A 21,074-nucleotide genomic window follows, 5' to 3' on the forward strand; every position below is an offset into this window, starting at 1 on the left:
CCACTAGTTCACCAGGTGGGAGGGGCAGACTGTGGAGAGTAGTCAGGAAGACAGGAGACAGAACGGGTGTGACTGTTGAAAGTGTCAGACTGCAGGAGTGTGAAGGTGGAAGCAAAGTGACATCCTGACTTGTGTTAATGGTAACCTGATACCCCGGAGAAGTGGTTGCCGATGGAGTACGGTGGAGTACTCCCGGAACTACGCACCGACAGGGTACAGGACCCTAGGACAGGAAAGAGCTTAAAGCCGACCTTTTAACACCTGCACAGCAAGGGGACCATCAAGGACCTTGCTGACCCTAAAGAATCCAAAGACTCAGTAGCAAAGGGAGAACCGAGCACAGGACCAGAGACTCCGACCCCACAGGGTTCACACTACCGTCAGGAGGACAGAAGTGGACAAACCACAGAACGGTGACTCCCAGTTGTTCTATACCACGCGGACCCACTTACTAGAGACAGGTGCCAGGTGAAGAAGGTACCAGAGAACCAGAATGGCACTGGGACGAAGGGGACCTGGAGGCGAAACTAGCCGGCCTCGGGCAACCAGTTAACATCTTCTGCAGAAAGTGAGTAAACCAGTTTCACTGAACATCTGTGTAGACTACCTAATTCCGATGGCCACTGCACCATACACCCTCTGGGGCAAAACCCTACTTGCGGAGGGACTACCATACTAGCTGCCAATACCATCAGCCCCAGTAGAGACATTCTGCAGCGGCGGCTCCCTACACTTAACCGCAACACCGCAAGTGGCGTCACAAGTGAACATGGTCATAATCTCCCCTGTAAATATCCCCATTACAAAAAAGGTCCAGGGCACAGAACCGGGTAACGGCCACCACCGCAACATTCCTAATAGAGACTCTGCCTGGAACCAAGTACCCCATATCTCTGGGTGCTACATTAGCATAGGCTTTTTTATTTTACCTGGGGGAAACATGTGGAATCAGAAGCGGATGACCTAGTAGTGGACAACCCCTTTAAGATAGAAGTGCTGTTTCCTCTTCTTTTATTTCTGAACTTTTAAAAGTTGCTTAGTGTACCATGAGCAACCATGAGACGTGTACCTGGATACCCCAGATTCGCATTATGTGCTGCTGTAACCTTTTATCTATATATCCATAGAACAAATCCTCATTATTATACTGATGGAAGCCTAACTGCCGACACCCCTGCCAATTGTGCTGTAGCCCAGACTGAGGCTTCTTCAGTGATCTTTACTGCACAATTGAACAATGCCATGTAAAGCATTAAGAGGTCATACAGTCATATGATAAAGTTTGGGCACCCCTATTAATGTTAACCTTTATTCTTTATAACAATTTGGGTTTTTGCAACAGCTATTTCAGTTTCATATATCTAATAACTGATGGACTGAGTAATATTTCTGGATTGAAATGAGGTTTATTGTACTGACAGAAAATGTGCAATCCGCATTTAAACAAAATTTGACTGGTGCAAAAGTATGGGCACCCTTATCAATTTCTTGATTTGAACACTCCTAACTACTTTTTACTGACTTACTAAAGCACTAAATTGGTTTTGTAACCTCATTGAGCTTTGAACTTCATAGGCAGGTGTATCCAATCATGAGAAAAGGTAGTTAAGGTGGCCACTTGCAAGTTGTTCTCCTATTTGAATCTCCTATGAAGAGTGGCATCATGGGCTCCTCAAAACAACTCTCAAATGATCTGAAAAGAAAGATTATTCAACATAGTTGTTCAGGGGAAGGATACAAAAAGTTGTCTCAGAGATTTAAACTGTCAGTTTCCACTGTGAGGAACATAGTAAGGAAATGGAAGAACACAGGTACAGTTCTTGATAAGCCCAGAAGTGGGAGGCCAAGAAAAATATCAGAAAGGCAGAGAAGAAGAATGGTGAGAACAGTCAAGGACAATCCACAGACCACATCCAAAGACCTGCAGCTTCATCTTGCTGCAGATGGTGTCAATGTGCATCGGTCAACAATACAGCGCATGTTGCACAAGGAGAAGCTGTATGGGAGAGTGATGCGAAAGAAGCCGTTTCTGAAAGCATGCCACAAACAGAGTCCCCTGAGGTATGCAAAAGCACACTTGGACAAGCCAGTTACATTTTGGAAGAAGGTCCTGTGGACTGATGAAACAAAGATTGAGTTGTTTGGTCATACAAAAAGGCATTATGCATGGAGGCAAAAAAACACGGCAATCCAAGAAAAGCACTTGCTACCCACAGAAAAATTTGGTGGAGGTTCCATCATGCTTTGGTGCTGTGTGGCCAATGCCGGCACCGGGAATCTTGTTAAAGTTGAGGATCGCATGGATTCAACTCAGTATCAGCAGATTCTTGACAATAATGTGCAAGAGTCAGTGATGAAGTTGAAGTTACGCAGGGGATGGATATTTCAGCAAGACAGTGACCCAAAACACTGCTCCAAATCAACTCAGGCATTCATGCAGAGGAACAATTACAATGTTCTGGAATGGCCATCCCAGTCCCCAGACCTGAATATCATTGAAAATCTGTGGGATGATTTGAAGCGTGCTGTCCATGCTTGGCGACCATCAAACTTAACTGAACTGGAATTGTTTTGTAAACAGGAATGGTCAAATATACCTTCATCCAGGATCCAGGAACTGATTAAAAGCTACAGGGAGCGACTAGAGGCTGTTATTTTTGCAAAAGGAGGATCTACAAAATATTAATGTCACTTTTATGTTGAGGTGCCCATTCTTTTGCACCGGTCAAATTTTGTTTAACTGCGGATTGCACATTTTCTGTTAGTACAATAAACCTCATTTCAATCCAGAAATATTACTCAGTCCATCAGTTATTAGATATATGAAACTGAAATAGCTGTTGCAAAAACCCAAATTGTTATAAAGAAAAAAGGTTAACATTAATAGGGGTGCCCAAACTTCTTCATATGACTGTATCTGTTACCAAAGGCTCCGCAGCCCCATGAAACAGTCAATAGTTAGGGATGGAAAGAATCAGCCCCACCTCCTCCATGGACCCAATAAACCTTTTTCACATGATGCACTGGTCAGATTATCAAAATACAATAATGACTGCAAAATTCCAATTAAACAGACACATGTGGAAACGTACGTGTGCAGCCACCATTCTTGTATCCATAATACCCATGAGCACAGACGTCACATTTGTCCCCTGCCACGCCAGTGACACACGGGCACTGCCCAGCATCATTGCACACTTCAGAGACTGAACCTGATTGGCTACAGTTACATGGAAGACAGCCGAGCCCAGACGTCAAGCTGTAGAATCCAGGCTGGGGAGAAAAAAATCAAGATAAACTTACCACAAACTGAGAAAGAAAATACATAGAAATCGATGGTGAAAGTCCAATTACTGTATATTTGCTTTTAAAATGAACAGAAATAATTCAAAAATCTATGCACAAAAGTGTATCTCTTACCTCACACTGATCACATTGTTTCCCAAATACATTAGGTTTGCAGGTACATGAACCAGTTTCATGGTGGCAAACTGCAGAGACTGAGCTATTTGGGTGGCAGCCGCATGCTTAAAATAAATTAAAAAAAAAATACTCATTATAAACTTACATATATGCATAAACGCATTCATATATGTGATGTTTACACAACAACAGAGAGATAACAGATGATTAAAATCAGAGGCAAATATACCTGTGCAGCAGGGGAGATGGCAGAGAGGCGGGGAGGACAGAAGAGTGAAAGAATAGGGAATTTAGGTAAAATACGCAAATTATGAGTGGGCGGGGCTTAGAAGCATTGATGGGTGGGACTCACGGGGAAGTTGGCAGGACTTAGCCAGGAGCGATATTAGAAAAGAGAGGTTGCCTCTATCCTACCTGCTGAAGAAGGTAAGTGTAACAATGTGAGTGATACTTAAAAGGTATTTAGGATGCATGTAATGAGTGATGTTAGTGTTAACATGTCCAGTGCATGAGTGACTGAAATATGCACTTAGAATAGAGAGCGACGTGCATGAACTTGATGTGTCTAACGTGTGACTGGCATGTAGGTGGAATGTGTCTATTATATGAGTGGCTTCCATGTGGTAAGGGTCCAGTACATGACTGCTTCTATGTGGCATGTGTCTTGTGAGTATGTGATCAATGGCATACTGCAAATAGCGGCAGACCACGTGGCCACTTTGGGGCTCATTGGTCGGGGAGAACTGGTGCAAGCTTCCCTCCCGTCATTATTGGTTTTCGGATACAGTTGAAAGCAGTGATGGTGGAGGGAGTCATAAACTCCCTCGTCTTTCATTCTCCCTGTTCGTCTCAAGTCTGACGACTCAGCGCAGCTTGCTCAATGATGTCATTAAATCGCGCCCGCTTTGCTGAACAGTAGATCACACAATGCAGAGACTGGAGGAGTAGGGGAACAAGGAGATATTTTTGTTTTTAGATCAATGTGGGTCATTATCCAGTTTGTAGGGCTATGTTGGGGGCCATTATACAGTTTGGAGGGCTATGTCGGGGCCCCTTCAGGGCTGTGTGGGAGCTATTTATACTGTTTGGAGGGCTATGTGTGGGCTATTATACTGATTAAAGTGCTATGTGGGGGGCCATTATACTGTTTAGAGGGTTATGTGTGGGCCATTATATTGCTTAGAGGGCTAGTTGGGGCCATTATACTGTGTGTGGACTATGATAGAAAGTGGAGGGGCCATCAAATTGTGTGGAGGGTTGGGTATCATACTGTAAGGAGGTATGTAAGACCTATTATAGTGTATGGAGGGCCGTTATCAGGGCCGCCAATAGGAATTTCAGGGCCCCATACTGGCAAAATTTTGGGGCTCCCTTGAGGCTCCACCTAGGCTCCACCCCAGCTCCGCCTCCACCCCGCAAACTGTCCCCAGTCCGCCACCACTCTTGGAAAAACATATATACTGTATACATATATACTGTGTATATCTATATATATATATATATATATATATATATATATATATAGTACAGACCAAAAGTTTGGACACACCTTCTCATCTTTAGAACAACTGTTAAGAGGAGACTTTGTGCAGCAGGCCTTCATGGTAAAATAGCTGCTAGGGAACCACTGCTAAGAACAGGTAACAAGCAGAAGAGACTTGGTTGGTCTAAAGAACACAAGGAATGGACATTAGACCAGTGGAAATCTGTGCTTTGGTCCAAATTTGAGATCTTTGGATCCAACCACCGTGTCTTTGTAGAAAACGTGAACGGATGGACTCTACATGCCTAGTTCCCACCATGAAGCATGGAGGAGGAGGTGTGATGGTGTGGGGGTGCTTTGCTGCTGACATTGTTGGGGATTTATTAAAAATTGAAAGCATACAGAACCAGCATGGCTACCACAGCATCTTGCAGCAGCGTGCTGTTCCATCCGGTTTGCGTTTAGTTGGACCATCATTTATTTTTCAACAGGGCAATGACCCCAAACACATCTCCAAGCTGTGTAAGGGCTAATTGACTAAGAAGAAGAGTGATGGGGTGCTACGCCAGATGACCTGGCCTCCACAGTCACCAAACCTGAACCCAATCGAGATGGTTTGGGGTGAGCTGGACCGCAAAGTGAAGGCAAAAGGGCCAACAATTGCTAAGCATCTCTGGGAACTCCTTCAAGACTGTTGAAAAACCATTTCCAGTGACTAAGCTCCTCAAGAGAATGCCAAGAGTGTGCAAAGCAGTAATCAAAGCAAAAGGTGGCTACTTTGAAGAACCTAGAATAAAAGACATATTTTCAGTTGTTTCACACTTTTTTGTTAAGTATTTCATTCCACATAGTTTTGATCCCTTCAATGTGAATCTACAATTTTCCGAGTCATGAAAATAAAGAAAACTCTTTGAATGAGGTGTGTCCAAACTTTTGGACCTCATTGTACCCTCCTCAGGTTATTTGTCACCACTCACCTGTCCCTCCTCAGGCACCTCCGTATGGGCCCCCCGCCGAGCTGCGTCTTCTCTTGTACAGGCCCTGGCTGCGTCGAGGCTGTTCTCCTAGGGGCTCCCGCCACTGCTTCTCTCTGTGAAGGCCCCGCTGTGCTGATTCTTTTCCTGCCAGCCGGGCAGGAACTTTTGAAATGACACACGCGTGCGCAGCACTGACGTCATCAGGGCGCGCCGCGTGTGTCACGGAGAAAGTGCCGGGCAGGGAACAGAGGAGAGATTCCTGCGTTCCGCTGCCTGCACTGACTGTGCGGAGCTGCAGGATCGCTCCCTGCCTGGCACGCAGCGTGTGATGAGGGCGATCTGACCAGGGCCCCCCGGACCTCCGGATAACAGGTTAGATTGCCCTCATCACTGACCGGCGAGTAATGGCCCCAGCGTGACAGAGAATAACCGGCTCGCACTACGGGGCCGCAAACGCAGCCCCCGGGCAGACTTTCACATTGCCGCATCAGGCAGCCCGACAGCCCTCGCAGTTGCGCCCGGGGCTGCTGCACCGCCTGCCTCACCCCCCAGATACCGAGTATACAGCTGCATACCCGGTATATCCAGCACACATGGCTAATTTGCATGCGATGCAAATTAGCCACGTCTATATTTGCAAAAGCAACAGTGCCGGGGTCCTCTGCTGAGGCTGTGACTGTTTGGGGGCGGTGAAGAGGGGGGGGGAGTTCGCCTGGCCCGGGGCTTAATAAAGCTATGTAATTGTCCCTGGCTCAGCCGGGCCCCCCCTCTTCACCAGGTCCCCTACACCAGTCTCAGTAGTAATGCCCTGTTGGCGACCCTGGCCGTTATACATCATACTCTGTTAGGGTCACTATCGGAATATCATACCTTGAGGGGAAAGAGATAATGTAGGGTCAACAAACTGTGCAAGTGGAGGGTACTGTGTAGAAATTCACTCTTGGGGTATCATACTGTGCTTGGGGGGCACATTTTTGGCATTATACTTTATGGAGGCTATGAAAGGGGTATTTTAATTGTGGGAACATTAAGGGGCTTCAGTAGGAGGAAATTACTTTATAAGAGCTGCAAAGTTGTGAGACATGCTCTTCTGTGACTCTGCTTAATTTTAAAGAGGATGCCCACTAATTAAACATTGATGGTCTATCCTTAGGATGCGTCATCGATGTCTTATTGGCCGAGGTTTGACACCTGGCACCCCCGTCTATCAGCTGTTCTCAGAGCTGGCGGCAGCAGCAGGTGGCCGGAAATGCTCAATTCTGGAGCAGTTCTGTCTTCTGAAAGTGGCCGGGTACTGCATATACGCCTCCTATTCAAATCAATGAATCACTGAATATGCAGTACCCGACCCTGGACACTATCAGAAGATGGGGCAGCTCCAGAACTGAGCATTTCCAGCCGCCGACCCTGAGAACAGCTGACTGGTGTTGGACCCTGGCTGATCAGACATTGATGACCTATCCTAAGGCGGGCTTTGCACGTTGCGATATCGCAAGCCGATGCTGCGATGTCGCACGCGATAGTACCCGCCCCCGTCGCAGGTACGATATCTTGTGATAGCTGGCGTAGCGAAAATTATCGCTATCCCAGCTTCACATGCACTCACCTGCCCTGCGACCGTCGCTCTGGCCGGCGACCCGCCTCCTTCCTAAGGGTGTGGGTCGTGCGGCGTCATAGCGACGTTACACAGCAGGCGGCCAATAGCGGCAGAGGGGCGGAGATGAGCAGGATGTAAACATCCCGCCCACCTCCTTCCTTCCGTAGAGCCGCCGGCGGCAGGTAAGGTGAAGTTCCTCGCTCCTGCGGCGTAACACACAGCGATTTGTGCTGCCTCAGGAACGAGGAACAGCATCATACCTGTCGCGGCAGCATAATTATGGAAAAGTCGGAGCCTGAAACGATGATACGATAACGACGGTTTTGCGCTCGTTAATCGTATCATCTAGAATTTACACACAACGATGTCGAAAGTGACGCCGGATGTGCGTCACTTTCGATTTAACCCCACCGACATCGCACGTGTGATGTTGCAACGTGCAAAGCCGCCCTAAGGATTAAGGACACACAGAGATAAATCTTTGGCAGATCTGTGGTTGCAGTGAAATCATGGACATATTGTTCCATTTGTATACAGCCACAAATCTGGCACTAATTGTCCACAATTTCACTGCAACCACAGATCTGCCGCAGATTTATCTCTGTGTGTGACAGGGCCTTAAGTCATCAATGTTTAAGTAGTGGACAATCTCTTTACTATTTTGTTTTGTTGACTCTGCTATGGGGTCCCATGATTTCTATGTATTCCCCTGTATGTGATTTATCTTTATGTGGCACGCTTTTAGTGCATGACCTGCATATATATATGGAACTGTTTAGTGCATGACTGACAATTATGTGACTTGTGTTTAATGTGTGATGCCCTGGCCTATCAGGTCGTCACAAGGGTGCTGTGCAATCTTCCCTTCTGCATGGTACCCACTCCTCCTTGGTTACGGGTCCTGTCCCTTTGGTGTTGCTAAGAACAGGTGTACACAAATCCTGAGAAACACTCTGCACCACACCCACCAAACACCCATTGGGCAGCCTGAGGGGAATAGGGCCGCCCAGATGGAGGGATGGTAAAAGGAGGGCCAGAAGTGTCAGGAGTGAGAGAGAGGAGTAGTTGGAGAGAAGTGCCAGTGAGCAGTGACAGGAAAGGTCATGCTGCGGAGCTGGGCTCCTGTAACCGTCCCAGGTGCCAGACGTTAGTCTGGCCTGGAAGGAGCCTGAACCCCGGTCGCAGGGGGTAGTGACAGGGGGCACGGTACTGCCATGGAGGGAAAACTGGCGGCCTTGTGCTACAATCGGGCAGGGGCCAGGGCACGACGGGGTACGCGGACCCTAAGCTGGGAAGTAGCTTCATGCAGCCCAGTAATTCACCCGACGGGAATGGAATCTTCATGAACCGCTCTCCACCCACTCCAAAATCGGGGTACTAGCACAACAATAGGGATAGGATTTCACAAAACCGTCCAGAAAATCTCAAGCGTGAACCCTGAGAGCAAGCTCACTCTGCTAGCCACGCAGGTGAGCGGGACCCGAGTAGTTTTAGGTGAAAGTGATCCACCAAGGGTAAACATGGTGCCAAGGGACAAGGCTTCAGACCAACCAGCAATGCCAAAAGGGCACGGACCCAACGTGTTCGGACTAAGGCTGCAGGACGTTCAAGACTTTGGTTTACCTAGTGTCAGTGTCAGCATCTCTGGACTGTGTGAATATGTTGTGCCCCTTTGCTCCCAACGGGTCCCCAGCCTGACAGCACCGAGCCCCGGGACACCTTCCCCTGCCCACGGAGGGGTTAACATCAAAAGCTGCCATTCCATCGCTCCCGGGTGCTCCCCTATCCCCTAAACGTAGCAGCGGTGGTATCCCAATCTTTACCACGAACCGTGGGTGGCGTCACGAACATTATCCAATCCACCCTTTCTACCCCCTTTTTATTTTCGAGAGGCTGTGCGACCCCGCCTCGGGTCCGGAGACCCCTCAAGCCACTGCGGATCCAGATCCGAGCAGCCCGTTGGCTGTCGCGGGGGCGGCACAATTCATAACTGTTGTTTATGCGGCATGTGTTTAGTGCATGAGTAGTGTTTGCATGCCATGTATCTATTACATGGCTTGTGTTTATGTGACATATGTCTAGTATGTGACTGGCATCTACATGGCATTTCTGGTTCCATAAAAAGGACAGGAATAAAACATTTCTTGCCCAGGAGCCCCAAGTTCTCAATGTCTGCCTATGATTAATATAAACATAGTTCTATGACACAAACGTTTTTGGACAGTAAAATTCAGCTTATTTCCAATTACATGTTTTTGATGGGTTCTACAAATACCTACCAGTACAATTCTTTGCCAAGATGGCATCACCAAAAAAACCATCTTCACATCGTTCACAATGTCGCCCTGCTGTATTACCAATGCATCTAAGACATTCTCCAGTCAATGAATCGCAATGTCCATCTATGAATGGGTCAATATTGCCATTACAGTCACAGGGAACACAGGATCCACCAGGCAGTAATGGGTTTCCAAAGTAGCCATTTGCACACCTAGAATGAATACAGAGAGGGTCAGACCTGATCAGATTAACAACTGATCCTGCAAAAATGATCTGCCAATGACCTGCAAATCAATATCCCCTGTTTATGGGCAGCACCATTCATACATCAAAATAGTCAATATATTAAGAGCATATGACATAGCACGCATGAATCCATGGGGCTGATTAGAAATAAGGATTGTTCTCACAATATGGTCTAATATCATGTGCACTAATTTACTCCATTATTAAATGTGAAGAGTCACAAGACGTGTAGGGCAGGGGTCAACCCGGGAAATAATTGTGGTTTACACCGCTTGACTGTACAAGGAAAGTAGTCTACTTACAGTATTAGAAAGCTACATTAGGCCTGCGACACACATCCGTGCCGCCGGCACGTGTTTGATATTTTTTGCACGTATCGGCGGCACGTAGACACGTTCAGCAATGAGACCCTATTGTAGCAGGCACACACACATAAAACCACACGGAACGTGTGTCCGTGTGCGTTTGTACGTTATGCGTTTTTCTACACGCTGACATGTCCACATTTTCTCCGGCAGCACGGGTGTCACACGGCCCGCACCCGTACCACACGGATGTAGTGTGGATGCGGTCCCGTGTGACACGCACCGGAGAAAACACACGTGTCAGTGAAAAAAAAAAAAACACATTTACTCACCTTCTCCAGCCCTCCTGTCTCTGTCGCTGCTGCCACTTGTTGCCGACCGCCGCTCATTATGCTCATTTAATATTCACTTCACTGCGGCCGGCAGCAGCAGCAGTGGGGAGACGGCAGGGCTGAAGACCGAAGATCAGCACCACGGACAACAGCGCGGACCTTGTGAGTATGCAAATTGCCGGTTCTACGTGTGCTATTGCGGATAGCACACGTAGAACACACGTGGACCGCACGTACCCGAGACACGTACTTGCAACACGCAGGGTAAATACGTGTCTCGCGGCACGTGCGTTTTTTTAACGGAAATGTGTTTCAGCCCTTAGGGTGTATTAGAATGGATAGCCAATGACAAAGAAAAGTGATTACAGACAAATAAAAAAAAACATATACAAAAATGCTGCATGAGCATGAACATGATCAGAAAATAATTATTCTGGATCACTGGCGGATACAGAGAGAAGAGCGGTCCCTATGCAGGAACAATATATGGGCCCTTTGCAGGCCAAAATATCAACATAATGCACAATTGCGCCTCCTTGGAGGTAGAAATGGGTCCCCTTATCTTTTGGGCCCTTGCGTAGCTGCACAGGTTGCATAAATTATATGTCCGCCCCTGCTCTGAATTTAGCAGACACTTCTCCATTGAAGAGTAGAACCCCTCGCTCGCATTGTAAAAGCGGAAGCGGGATGGTCAACTACACAATCAGCCCAGCAATGTGACGTCACATCAGGCTAAAACAACAGCACACGCAATAAAAAGCATTTGGCCATGACTAAAGGCTGCTTTACACGCTGCAATGTATCTTACGATGTGTCGGCAGGGTCACGTCGTAAGTGACGCACATCCGGCATCATAAGTTACATTGCAGTGTGTGACAGGTACGTGCGATTGCGATTGAACGTTAAAACGTTCATAGCATACACATCGTACCTTTCTCTAGAATTGCACGTCAGATTGTTCATCGTACCCGGGATAGCACACATTGTAGTGTGTGACACCCCGGAAACGATGAACAGATCTTACCTACGTCCTGCGGCTCCCGGCCCACAATGCAGAAGGAAAGAGGTGGGCGGGATGTTTACGTCCCACTCAGCTCCGCCCCTCCGCTTCTATTGGCCGGCTGCCGCGTAACATCGATGTGACGCCGAACGTCCCTCCCACTCCAGGAAGTGGACGTTCGCCGCCCACATCGAGGTCGTATGGACGGGTAAGTAAGTGTGACGGGGGTTAATCGTTTGTGCGGCACGTTCAACAAATTGAACGTGCCACACATACGATGGGGGCGTTGCAAATCGGATACGATATCGTATGCGAAATTGCAACGTGTAAAGTAGGCTTTAGGCAGTGGTCACATAACAAGCAACATCAGAGTACCAGTCAAACGATCATGACACCAACAATGCAGGCAGTCTTTTTTCTTTTGGAAAAAAATTCCTTTTAATATTAAAAAAATAAATGAACATTGGCGGTAATAAAAGGACAAAACAGCAGCAACAAAAAGGTAGGAAAAAAGTTTGCATAATACAAAAAATACATACTTCTCACATCGCGTCCCTGTATAGCCAGGAGAACACTTGTCACACACAAGGTTTTCATCACTGGACTGATAACAAGTTGGGCTGAAACTGTAAAAATGGGAAATATTGATCATTAAAAAAAGAAGACGAAGCAAAGCATAGTTTTCTCTCCATTCTAAGCAGTAATATTTCATCAAAGATAGTCAGTAAACCGTCACTATTGGTGACCTCAGTATGGCTATGATTACCCCTACGTATGAGAGAAATCTATTACCTTAAAGCTCACCAATCACCAGGATTTTCGTAGATAAGCTAAAAACAGTGCTACACTGGCACTATCTGGCTGATTCTATACATACCTGTAGTGGTCAACTCGGATATTTAGGCTTTCAAATCGAAGAAAGTAAAGTTTATAAAATCGGCAGCTTCTTGAGTGACAGCAGCTGAGGATCAGATAATAGCAGGGGGAATATTCATAGTTATCCCATCCCCCATTACAATTAGCATAAGTATTATACCATCAATTCACTTTTTGACTAGCAGGACCTGTGCTGAGGTCATACCCATGTGACCAGAAGGGGAGGGGCCTCAGCCAACAAAGCTGATATCACAAAGCAACATTTTTCTGCTGGCTGAGGCCCCGCCCCTTCTGGTCACATGGCTATGACCTCACACAGGTCCTGCAAGTGAAAAAGTGAATCGATGGTATAAAACTTATGCTAATTCTACCAGGGGGAGGGAATAACTATGAATATATGATTTGCTCTTTTGCTGCTGTCACTCAAGAAGCTGAAGATTTTATAAACTTTACTTTCTTGGATTTCAAAACCTAAACATCCAAGCTCACTAATAAAGGTGTCATGATTGACTCCTGGCTCAGCTGGAGCTGAGCCTTTTTTTTAGTTTCACTTCTGATGCAAGTCACGTTAGGGGTTAATCCTTTCTGCCTCGTTCTGGAGGTCAGGCTGCTTTATTAGGGCACTGTTTCTCTTGGACTTCGCCAGTGATACTTCTGGCTCTGCTGTGTTCTGCTCTTGAGTGACCTGTTGTCTGCCCTGCCCCCTCCTGACCTCCGTGTTCACCTGACCTGGTAACCTCCTCTGTTGTCTGTTTCCATCAGTGTCTCTCCTGCTGTCTCCCTGTTCGTTCCTTATCTGTTTACCTTAATTCTGTCTTGTCTTCCCACTCCCCCTCGCTTCTAGGCTCTGATTTCCCGGCTACTGACTATTTTCTTCCCTCTGACTATGTTTAGACTTTGCCCTTGTGTACTTACAAGACCTCATGTTGTGACACGGCTTTCTGACGATTCTACTGCCATCTGGTGAGCTTGACTAGTATTACCTCTGCTAGGGAATTCCCTGCTCATACGTTTCCTCCACTTTTACGCCCCCTAGTGGTTTACCAGCTAACTACCTTCTCAGATAGTTTCCTCTCAGTCCCACATTACTGCGCTGTACTGCTATTGTACATCTTAGAGTACAGCGTGACAAAAGGTATGTATAAAATCAGCCTGATAATGCCAGTACAGCACTGGCTTTAGGTTATATAGGAAAATCCTGATGATTGGTTCCCTTTAAATAGGGATTAAGGTGAATAAAATCTGGTAGTTAAAGGAAAATTTCTCACTTATTGGAGGAGATGGTCAAAGGACAGGCACATGGCTGGCAATCATTGGGTGTGCCGTCAGTGGGGTTCCCGTAGAAGCCCAGCAGACACTGGTCACAGTGCGGGCCTGTAGTGTTGTGCTGACAGCCCTGGAGAATAAACATTATCACATGGTATTAAAATGCGTGGTAAAACAAACTTTCTCATTAGAAAAGACATTACACTTAGAATGTGCACTGAAATATCTAAGAAATACATTAAGAACATGACTATCTATGGCCTCACTGCAATGTATGGAATACAGGTATATGTGGACTCATACACTGTGTCAGCAAACAGCAGGCATTTTCTTTATGAACACAGAAGAAATTCAGAGCAATTGAGGCTTACACTGTTAGGGCATGTATCTGGAAACACTTTGGGTAGATTTCAGAAACTTATTAAGGCTATGTGCACACGCTGAGTATTTGGTTGTAGAAATTTCTGCACCAAACCTGCAACTCCTGGCAGAAAAAAACAGGCGTTTTTGATGCATTTTTTAAATGTGATTTTCATGCATTTGGGGTGGAAAAACGCTGGCAAAAACACTAAAAGAATTGAGACACTGTAGATTATTTTCTGCACCAAATCTGCAATGGAAAAATAAGCAACGGGTGCATGACACTTCAGAATTCTCATTGACTTTACTTGCATAAGGATACAAGTAAAATAAGGATAGGCATGCAGGATAGGCATGCAGTTTTATGTTAAAACGCATGAAAAATGTGCACATGGGCTTATATGGAGTCTTTCTGGATTTTTAAATTATCTACTTTGGAGCCAGAAGTCATCAAAAACAGGAGAACCAGAGTAACAAATTGTGCAAAAGTATAACAATGTTTATTGAGATGTACAAAAACATGCATGAAACAAACAAAAAAAATCACAAGAAAATGGCTGTTGATAAAACCATTGAAAACAATGTGGAAAGAGGATGAGTAACCCTTAAGCAGGGACAAAAGGAGCAAAGGAGGGTGCCGTGAAGTGGCGCAGGGCTAGTATTACAATGGCCATTCTAATATTCTAAATACCTCCAAAAAATCTCTTTATTAGGTAGAGTATTTTTGTGGTTTTGCAGTGTGCAACTGTTTTTTATTTTTCACATATATTTTGCATCATGTAGATATATATATATATATATATATATATATATATATACACACATATATATAGTACATATTTTACAAAATTGTGTGGATATTATTATGTTGAAATAATTTCATGGAATAGTGTAGGTATTTATATTAATATGTTCATCTGCTTATTTATGTAAATTAATCTTTTATACCTTGGGTAGGATTTCTTGGGTAGTATTGATCTGAACATTGGTAAATGGATTGGATAATACCAGTGGTATGTTGCATGTGAGAGTTAAATGTTTAGAGACTTAAATGTTTAGAGGCTTCTATGTGTCATTTCCCACATTGCTAAAAAGAAGGAAAGAGTGCTTAGATTGCCTTAACCTGATGAAGGGGATGGATCGTCCCTGAAACGCGTTGTCTTAATAAAGGATATTCACCTGAAGACTGGCATTCCATCAACATGGCAGCACCCATTTGAGATCACTATTTTCACTTTCATCGAGCACATAACAGTGACACTGACACGCGGTAGAGGTCACATTATCTGGTTCTAAGCAATGAGGCCTTTATTTCTTACTTACATAACATGCACCATGGATGTCGCATTCAGTTGCATGGCCGTTACAGTCACAAGGTTGACAAATGCCACCAAAAAGGGTCCCTCCAACTCTGTAGTATCCCGGTATACAAGACTAGAAAAGATAGTCATCATAAAACCGTTATTTAGAACTAGACTATACAAATGTAAAGGAGATAGAACACAGAACAGTAATACACCGATGAAAACTTGACTTTTTAATATCTCTGGAAAGCTTTTCAAAATAATCAGCCAAGATTTTTTTCTGGCACAATGGAAAACCATAATAAATAATTCAGATGTTCAGTGATCTATCTCTATTGCAGAAAAATTTATTTGAAAACATTAGCTTCATAAACTGTGAGCTGTAAAATGAAGATAACTACAGATATAATTATCTGAACAATTTTCAACAGCTTAAAAAAATTCACGGATGCATCAAATTTGAGTTACAGAATGGTAAAAAGGGCCCTATTATTAAGGACTGTCCATGAATATCTGGATTGTTGGAAACTATGCAGTAAAGTAATAACTAAATAATAGTAATAGTAGTAATAGTACTAACTAAAGATGAGGGTTTTTATTCTCCTGAACTAAAATTTAGCACAATGGAAGGCAGACTTCAAATTTACAAACAGGAGTAGCACAAATAAATATATCTCATATATGTAATAATATACATTATCAGAGGTTATCTTAACTGGGGTTATCTGATACTTTTTTGATTTTACAATGAGTCTAAGCACTAACAGCCAGGACGTTGTGAACTACCTGCCAGTTGTGCCCGGTGACGATCTCTGCGAGCATAGAACGGTCACAGATGGCTCTAACCTGCAATTCAGCAGCTTCCGTTGATGTCATGTTGACAGAGCTCTGCTCTGTTGCTAGGACATGACTGCTCACATCATACTGATTGATGATGATAATATAAATGGCGCAAATAGGGTTTTATCCTAATCAAAGGATTGAGGAATGCAAGTAGAATTACTCACCTGGACAGGTTGTAAGTAGTGATGAATGTACCCTCAGATAGCCGGAATTAGCGGGTCCAAGTATGTTTTAAAAAACCTGTTCCAGCCCGGAATTTATCTCGGATATCTGCCCAGACACTGGTTACCATATAAGTTTATGGGGACCAGAATCTGGCACTTTAAAATGTAATAGGGGGATTAGAGCAAGCATGTTATACTTACCAGTCTTCCAGGTGGCTGTGCCGCTACTTCCAGGGCCATTCATTATCCTATATATAAGCACTGCTTCCCCTGCCCACTGCCAGTCCCGGCGTTTTTGATTGGTTGCAGTCAGATGCACCCCCAGCCTGTATGACAGCGTGTCTGACTGCTTTCAATCACAGACGCTATGTGCATGTCTATAGTGTAAAAATAAATAAATTGGCATTAGGTCTGCCCATATTATGATTCCCAGCACAAATAAAGCATATGGCTACATGTTGCAGCCCCCAGCCGTGCTCTTATCTTGGCTGTGTATCAAAATAATAGGAACCGCATGAGGCTTTTTTAAAAAAATATTTAAATAAATAAGTTTAAAAATTGGCATGAAGTCCCCCCAAGTTTGGTACCCAGCCTCAGGTGAGGTCATTGAGTTCACAGACCTGTATCTCCTGGCGGAAAACCGTGGTTTTCTTACTGGAGGTATAAATTTGGTGCTGAAATGTCTGTACCAGGTTTCAGCACCAAATTTGCACCTTTTGGCAGAAAACCGCTGTGTCAAAATCGTTTTTGTTCATTTTTTTGCCAAGAGATGCAGATTTGGTCCTGAAATTTATACACCATATTCCAGCACCAAATCTGCATCTCCTGTAAAAAAAAAAATGCATCAAAACTGCATCATAATACATGTATCTCTGTATCTACATAATACTGCTCTCAGATTTAAAGTTGGTGTCTAGATTTTAATGTCCCCTAAACAGCTTATACTCTAAACTGCTACATTTTACCCACAGTTATAATGCATTATGGAAAATTATCTAAAGAATTACCTAGGATTATGTAATTGAAGCAAATCTACATTATTAGGCCTTTTTAGGTTTAGTCAGGATTTCAAAATATAAAGTTTTGCATAACAAATGTAAACCCTTCAATACAAACAATAAGAATAAAACACCCAGATTTCTCAATTGTCTCCATTACCTCACACGATGTGCCTGCATAACCAGGAGGACATTCACAATTTTCCACTTGCACAGCTGGCAAAAGGTCTATTACATTAGGGGTAGCTGTGTCCAATGTTACTGAGCTTATTCTACAAGCAGAAAAAGAATAGTAAAACTTAGGCACTACAATGAGGCAGATGGTGATTAGTAAATAAAGTCAATATATAAAAAGGATAAAAGTATAAAACTGATAAATACAGATAGGGGAATTTTTTTTAGATTTCAGTACATTGTATCAGTTATTAATTATTAGGTACATTATTATGCAAATCCTCATGCCAATTGTTAAAGGGGTTGTCCACTACTAAGGGGTACTTTGCACACCTACAACATCGCAAGCCGATGGTAGCGATGCCGAGCGCGATAGTCCCCACGCCCGTCGCAGCTGGGATATCTTGTGATAGTTGCCGTAGTGAACATTATCACTGCCGCAGCTTCACATGCACTTACCTGCCCTACGACGTCGCTCTGGCCGGCGAACCGCCTCCTTCCTAAGGGGGCGGGTCGTGCGGCGTCACAGCGATGTCACACGGCAGGCGGCCAATAGAAGCAGAGGGGCGGAGATGAGCAGGACGTAAGCGATGTGTGCTGCCGCAGGAACGAGGAACAACATCATAACATCGGTCCTTCCGAAATAATGGAAATGACCGACACTACACCGATGATACGATTTCGACGCCTTTGCGCTCGTTAATCGTATCAAAAACGATTTACACACTCCGATGTCGACAGCGACACCAAATGTGCGTCACTTTCGATTTGACCCCACTGACATCGCAGCTGCGATGTCGTAGTGTGCAAAGTACCCCTTAGGATGGGTCATCAATGTCTGATTGGCTGGGATCCGACATCCTGCACCCCCGTTGATCAGCAGCTCTCAGTCCCGGCGGCGGCAGCAGACATCCGAAAATGCCCAGTTCTGGTGCTGTTCCATCTTGTGATAGTGGCCGCAGCCGGGCAATGCACTTCCCCCTCCCATGCATATCAATAGGAGGCGGATGTGCAGTACCCGGGCTCGGCCACTATCAGAAGACGGAGCAGTGCCGGAATTGAGCATTTCCCGTTACCTGCTGCCGCCGCCGGGACCGAGGACAGCTGATCAGCGAGGGTGCAGGATGTTGGTTCCTGGCCGATCAGACATTAATGACTTATCCTAAGGATAGGCCATCAATGTAAAAGTAGTGGACAACCCCTTTAAACTGTAGTTTACAGTAACTTTTATACACTTAGTAATAAAACATCTAGTAAAAATATACATGTCATGCAATATATTACCTGCTGACTGCATTCTTGGAAGTGTGGTAGGTTGCTCTTATCCTGAGCCTATTTACATCAGCGAGGACAGTCATAAGCCTGTCCCTATCCACAGGCTTCTTTGTATAGAAATCCAGAAAATTCTCCGGAATCAGTTTCAGCTGAGCTGTGTATTCCTCATACGGCTGAAGCAATAACCCATCAGACATTGTACCTATGGTAATTCCACTTCCCTATAGAAAAGTAAAATATACATATCGGTAATAATAAATAGCTATACATTTTGCAGCTACAAAAGCAATTCCTGTGGCTACTATCGTATGGCTTTGTATTGAATACATGTTGCTTCATTGAGTGAACAAGAATTAAAAAGCGTATTCACACGACAGTGTAGTACCCACATTTTATGGTCCATGTTATGAGCGCAATTCCTGGCCCAAATACGGATCTCTGTCCAGAACTTGCAGTGCCGTGTATGTCTATTAAAATTATTACATGATCTCAGGAGACCAATGGATGGGCCAAACTGCAAACATTGGATTTTTGTACTTACTGTAAAACCCTTTTCTCTTGAGTACATTGGGGTACACAGGGCCAGACCCTCAAGAGAGGGAATAAAGGTAAAATACTTGGATAAAGGACATTCCCTGGCCAATGTCATTTTGTTGCTGCTACAGCCTTGGGTGACTGGCTGAGAAGTGGCATACCCCAGGAGGTACACTACTGTGGACTGCACAATGTATCCTCTTTGGCTCTTTGGGAAATGTGGCAGGACATCCATGCCATTTAAGATAAAAAATAAAATAAAAAAAATTCAGACGACCTGTAGAGGTCAAGGTGTGCCGCATATGGACTTAGGAGTGGGTATAGAACACCAGGTGTGGCAAAACGTTTTTCAATGTTAGGCCGCCTAGTAAGAAGGCCATATAGCCATGGCCCTGTGTTCCACATTACTATTAACAAAAATAAATATTTTTGCTATACATTTGTGTGAAGGATCTCTTAGGCCAGGAGTGTACCTAGAAATCCTGGGGCCCAATAGCAAAGGTCTGTACTGCTACACATCGGTCCTAGTCTGCCATGATAACAACCCATAAGATTCCTGCAATTTGGTGAGCACTCAAGAGGGGTGACAGAGGGACCCCCTTTATCTTACCACCACTTTTCACCATAGCTTATAAGGGGTGAAACTGTTGTGCTTATGGCTAGTGCAAATTGCAGCATTTACTGGTGGGTGTCAGCTGTTTAAAACCATAGACTACAGACACACATTCAGTATGTAGTGGGTTAAGTATGTGAAGCCATTCCATGCAACTCCTCACACCTTCTGCCATAGATATACAGTGGATGTCAAAAGAAGTGTGCAGATGTTTCACAACAGGACTCCTCATGGGCACTAAAGGAGATCTATAATCTGCCACCTTTGGCCATACATCTACTTAAGAAAATACCCATTAATAGTACCAAAATATTGATACCAACAAATAAAAGTATCAGCAGAGTGTGCCACAAAAACAGCAGTGTACATACACTATCATAACAGTGCCAGCAGAGTCACCCATCATAAGCAGTTTCAGAAGAGTGCACTATCAAAAACAATGCCAGGAAAGTGCACCATAATAAGTAATGCCAGTATAGTGGGCCATCATACACAGTGCCAGGAGAGTGCACCATCATAAGCAGTGCCAGCAGAATGTATCATTATAAACAGTGCCAGCAGAATGCACCATTATATACAGTGCCAGGAGAGTGCAACATCATACACAATGCCAACGGAGTGCACCATCAAAAGTTATGACAGCAGAGTGCACCATCATACACAGTGTCAGGAAAGTGTATTATCATACAAAATGCCAGCAGAGTGCACCATCATACACAATGCCAACGGAGTGCACCATCACAAGTTATGACAGCAGAGTGCACCATCATACACAGTGTCAGGAAAGTGGAAAGTATATTATCATACACAATGCCAGCAGAGTGCACCATCACAAGTAGTGCCAGCAGAGTGCACCATCATACATAATGCCAGGAGAGTGCACCATCATACATAATGCCAGGAGAGTGCACGATCATACACAGTGCCAGGAGAGTGCACCATCATACATAATGCCAGGAGAGTGCACCATCATACATAATGCCAGGAGAGTGCACCATCATACATAATGCCAGGAGAGTGCACC

At 44.7% G+C, this 21,074-nt stretch overlaps 1 protein-coding gene across 2 annotated transcripts in view; it reads right to left on the bottom strand.

Annotated features, from left to right (window-relative positions):
• LAMA1 (laminin subunit alpha 1) overlaps positions 1–21,074 on the bottom strand; it is a 306,682-nt gene that overhangs the window by 132,108 nt on the left and 153,500 nt on the right. For both annotated transcript variants that reach the window (XM_075314522.1, XM_075314523.1), the window contains exons 14-21: positions 18,913–19,124; positions 17,615–17,726; positions 15,469–15,579; positions 13,788–13,915; positions 12,183–12,269; positions 9,760–9,971; positions 3,421–3,527; positions 3,093–3,273 (exon numbers count right to left, since the gene is read on the bottom strand). In XM_075314522.1, the coding sequence (XP_075170637.1) occupies positions 3,093–3,273; positions 3,421–3,527; positions 9,760–9,971; positions 12,183–12,269; positions 13,788–13,915; positions 15,469–15,579; positions 17,615–17,726; positions 18,913–19,124 (1,150 nt within the window). The remainder of the gene's footprint in view (positions 1–3,092; positions 3,274–3,420; positions 3,528–9,759; positions 9,972–12,182; positions 12,270–13,787; positions 13,916–15,468; positions 15,580–17,614; positions 17,727–18,912; positions 19,125–21,074) is intronic.

Source organism: Anomaloglossus baeobatrachus, chromosome 6, assembly GCF_048569485.1.
Source record: "Anomaloglossus baeobatrachus isolate aAnoBae1 chromosome 6, aAnoBae1.hap1, whole genome shotgun sequence".
Lineage (NCBI taxonomy): Eukaryota > Metazoa > Chordata > Amphibia > Anura > Aromobatidae > Anomaloglossus > Anomaloglossus baeobatrachus.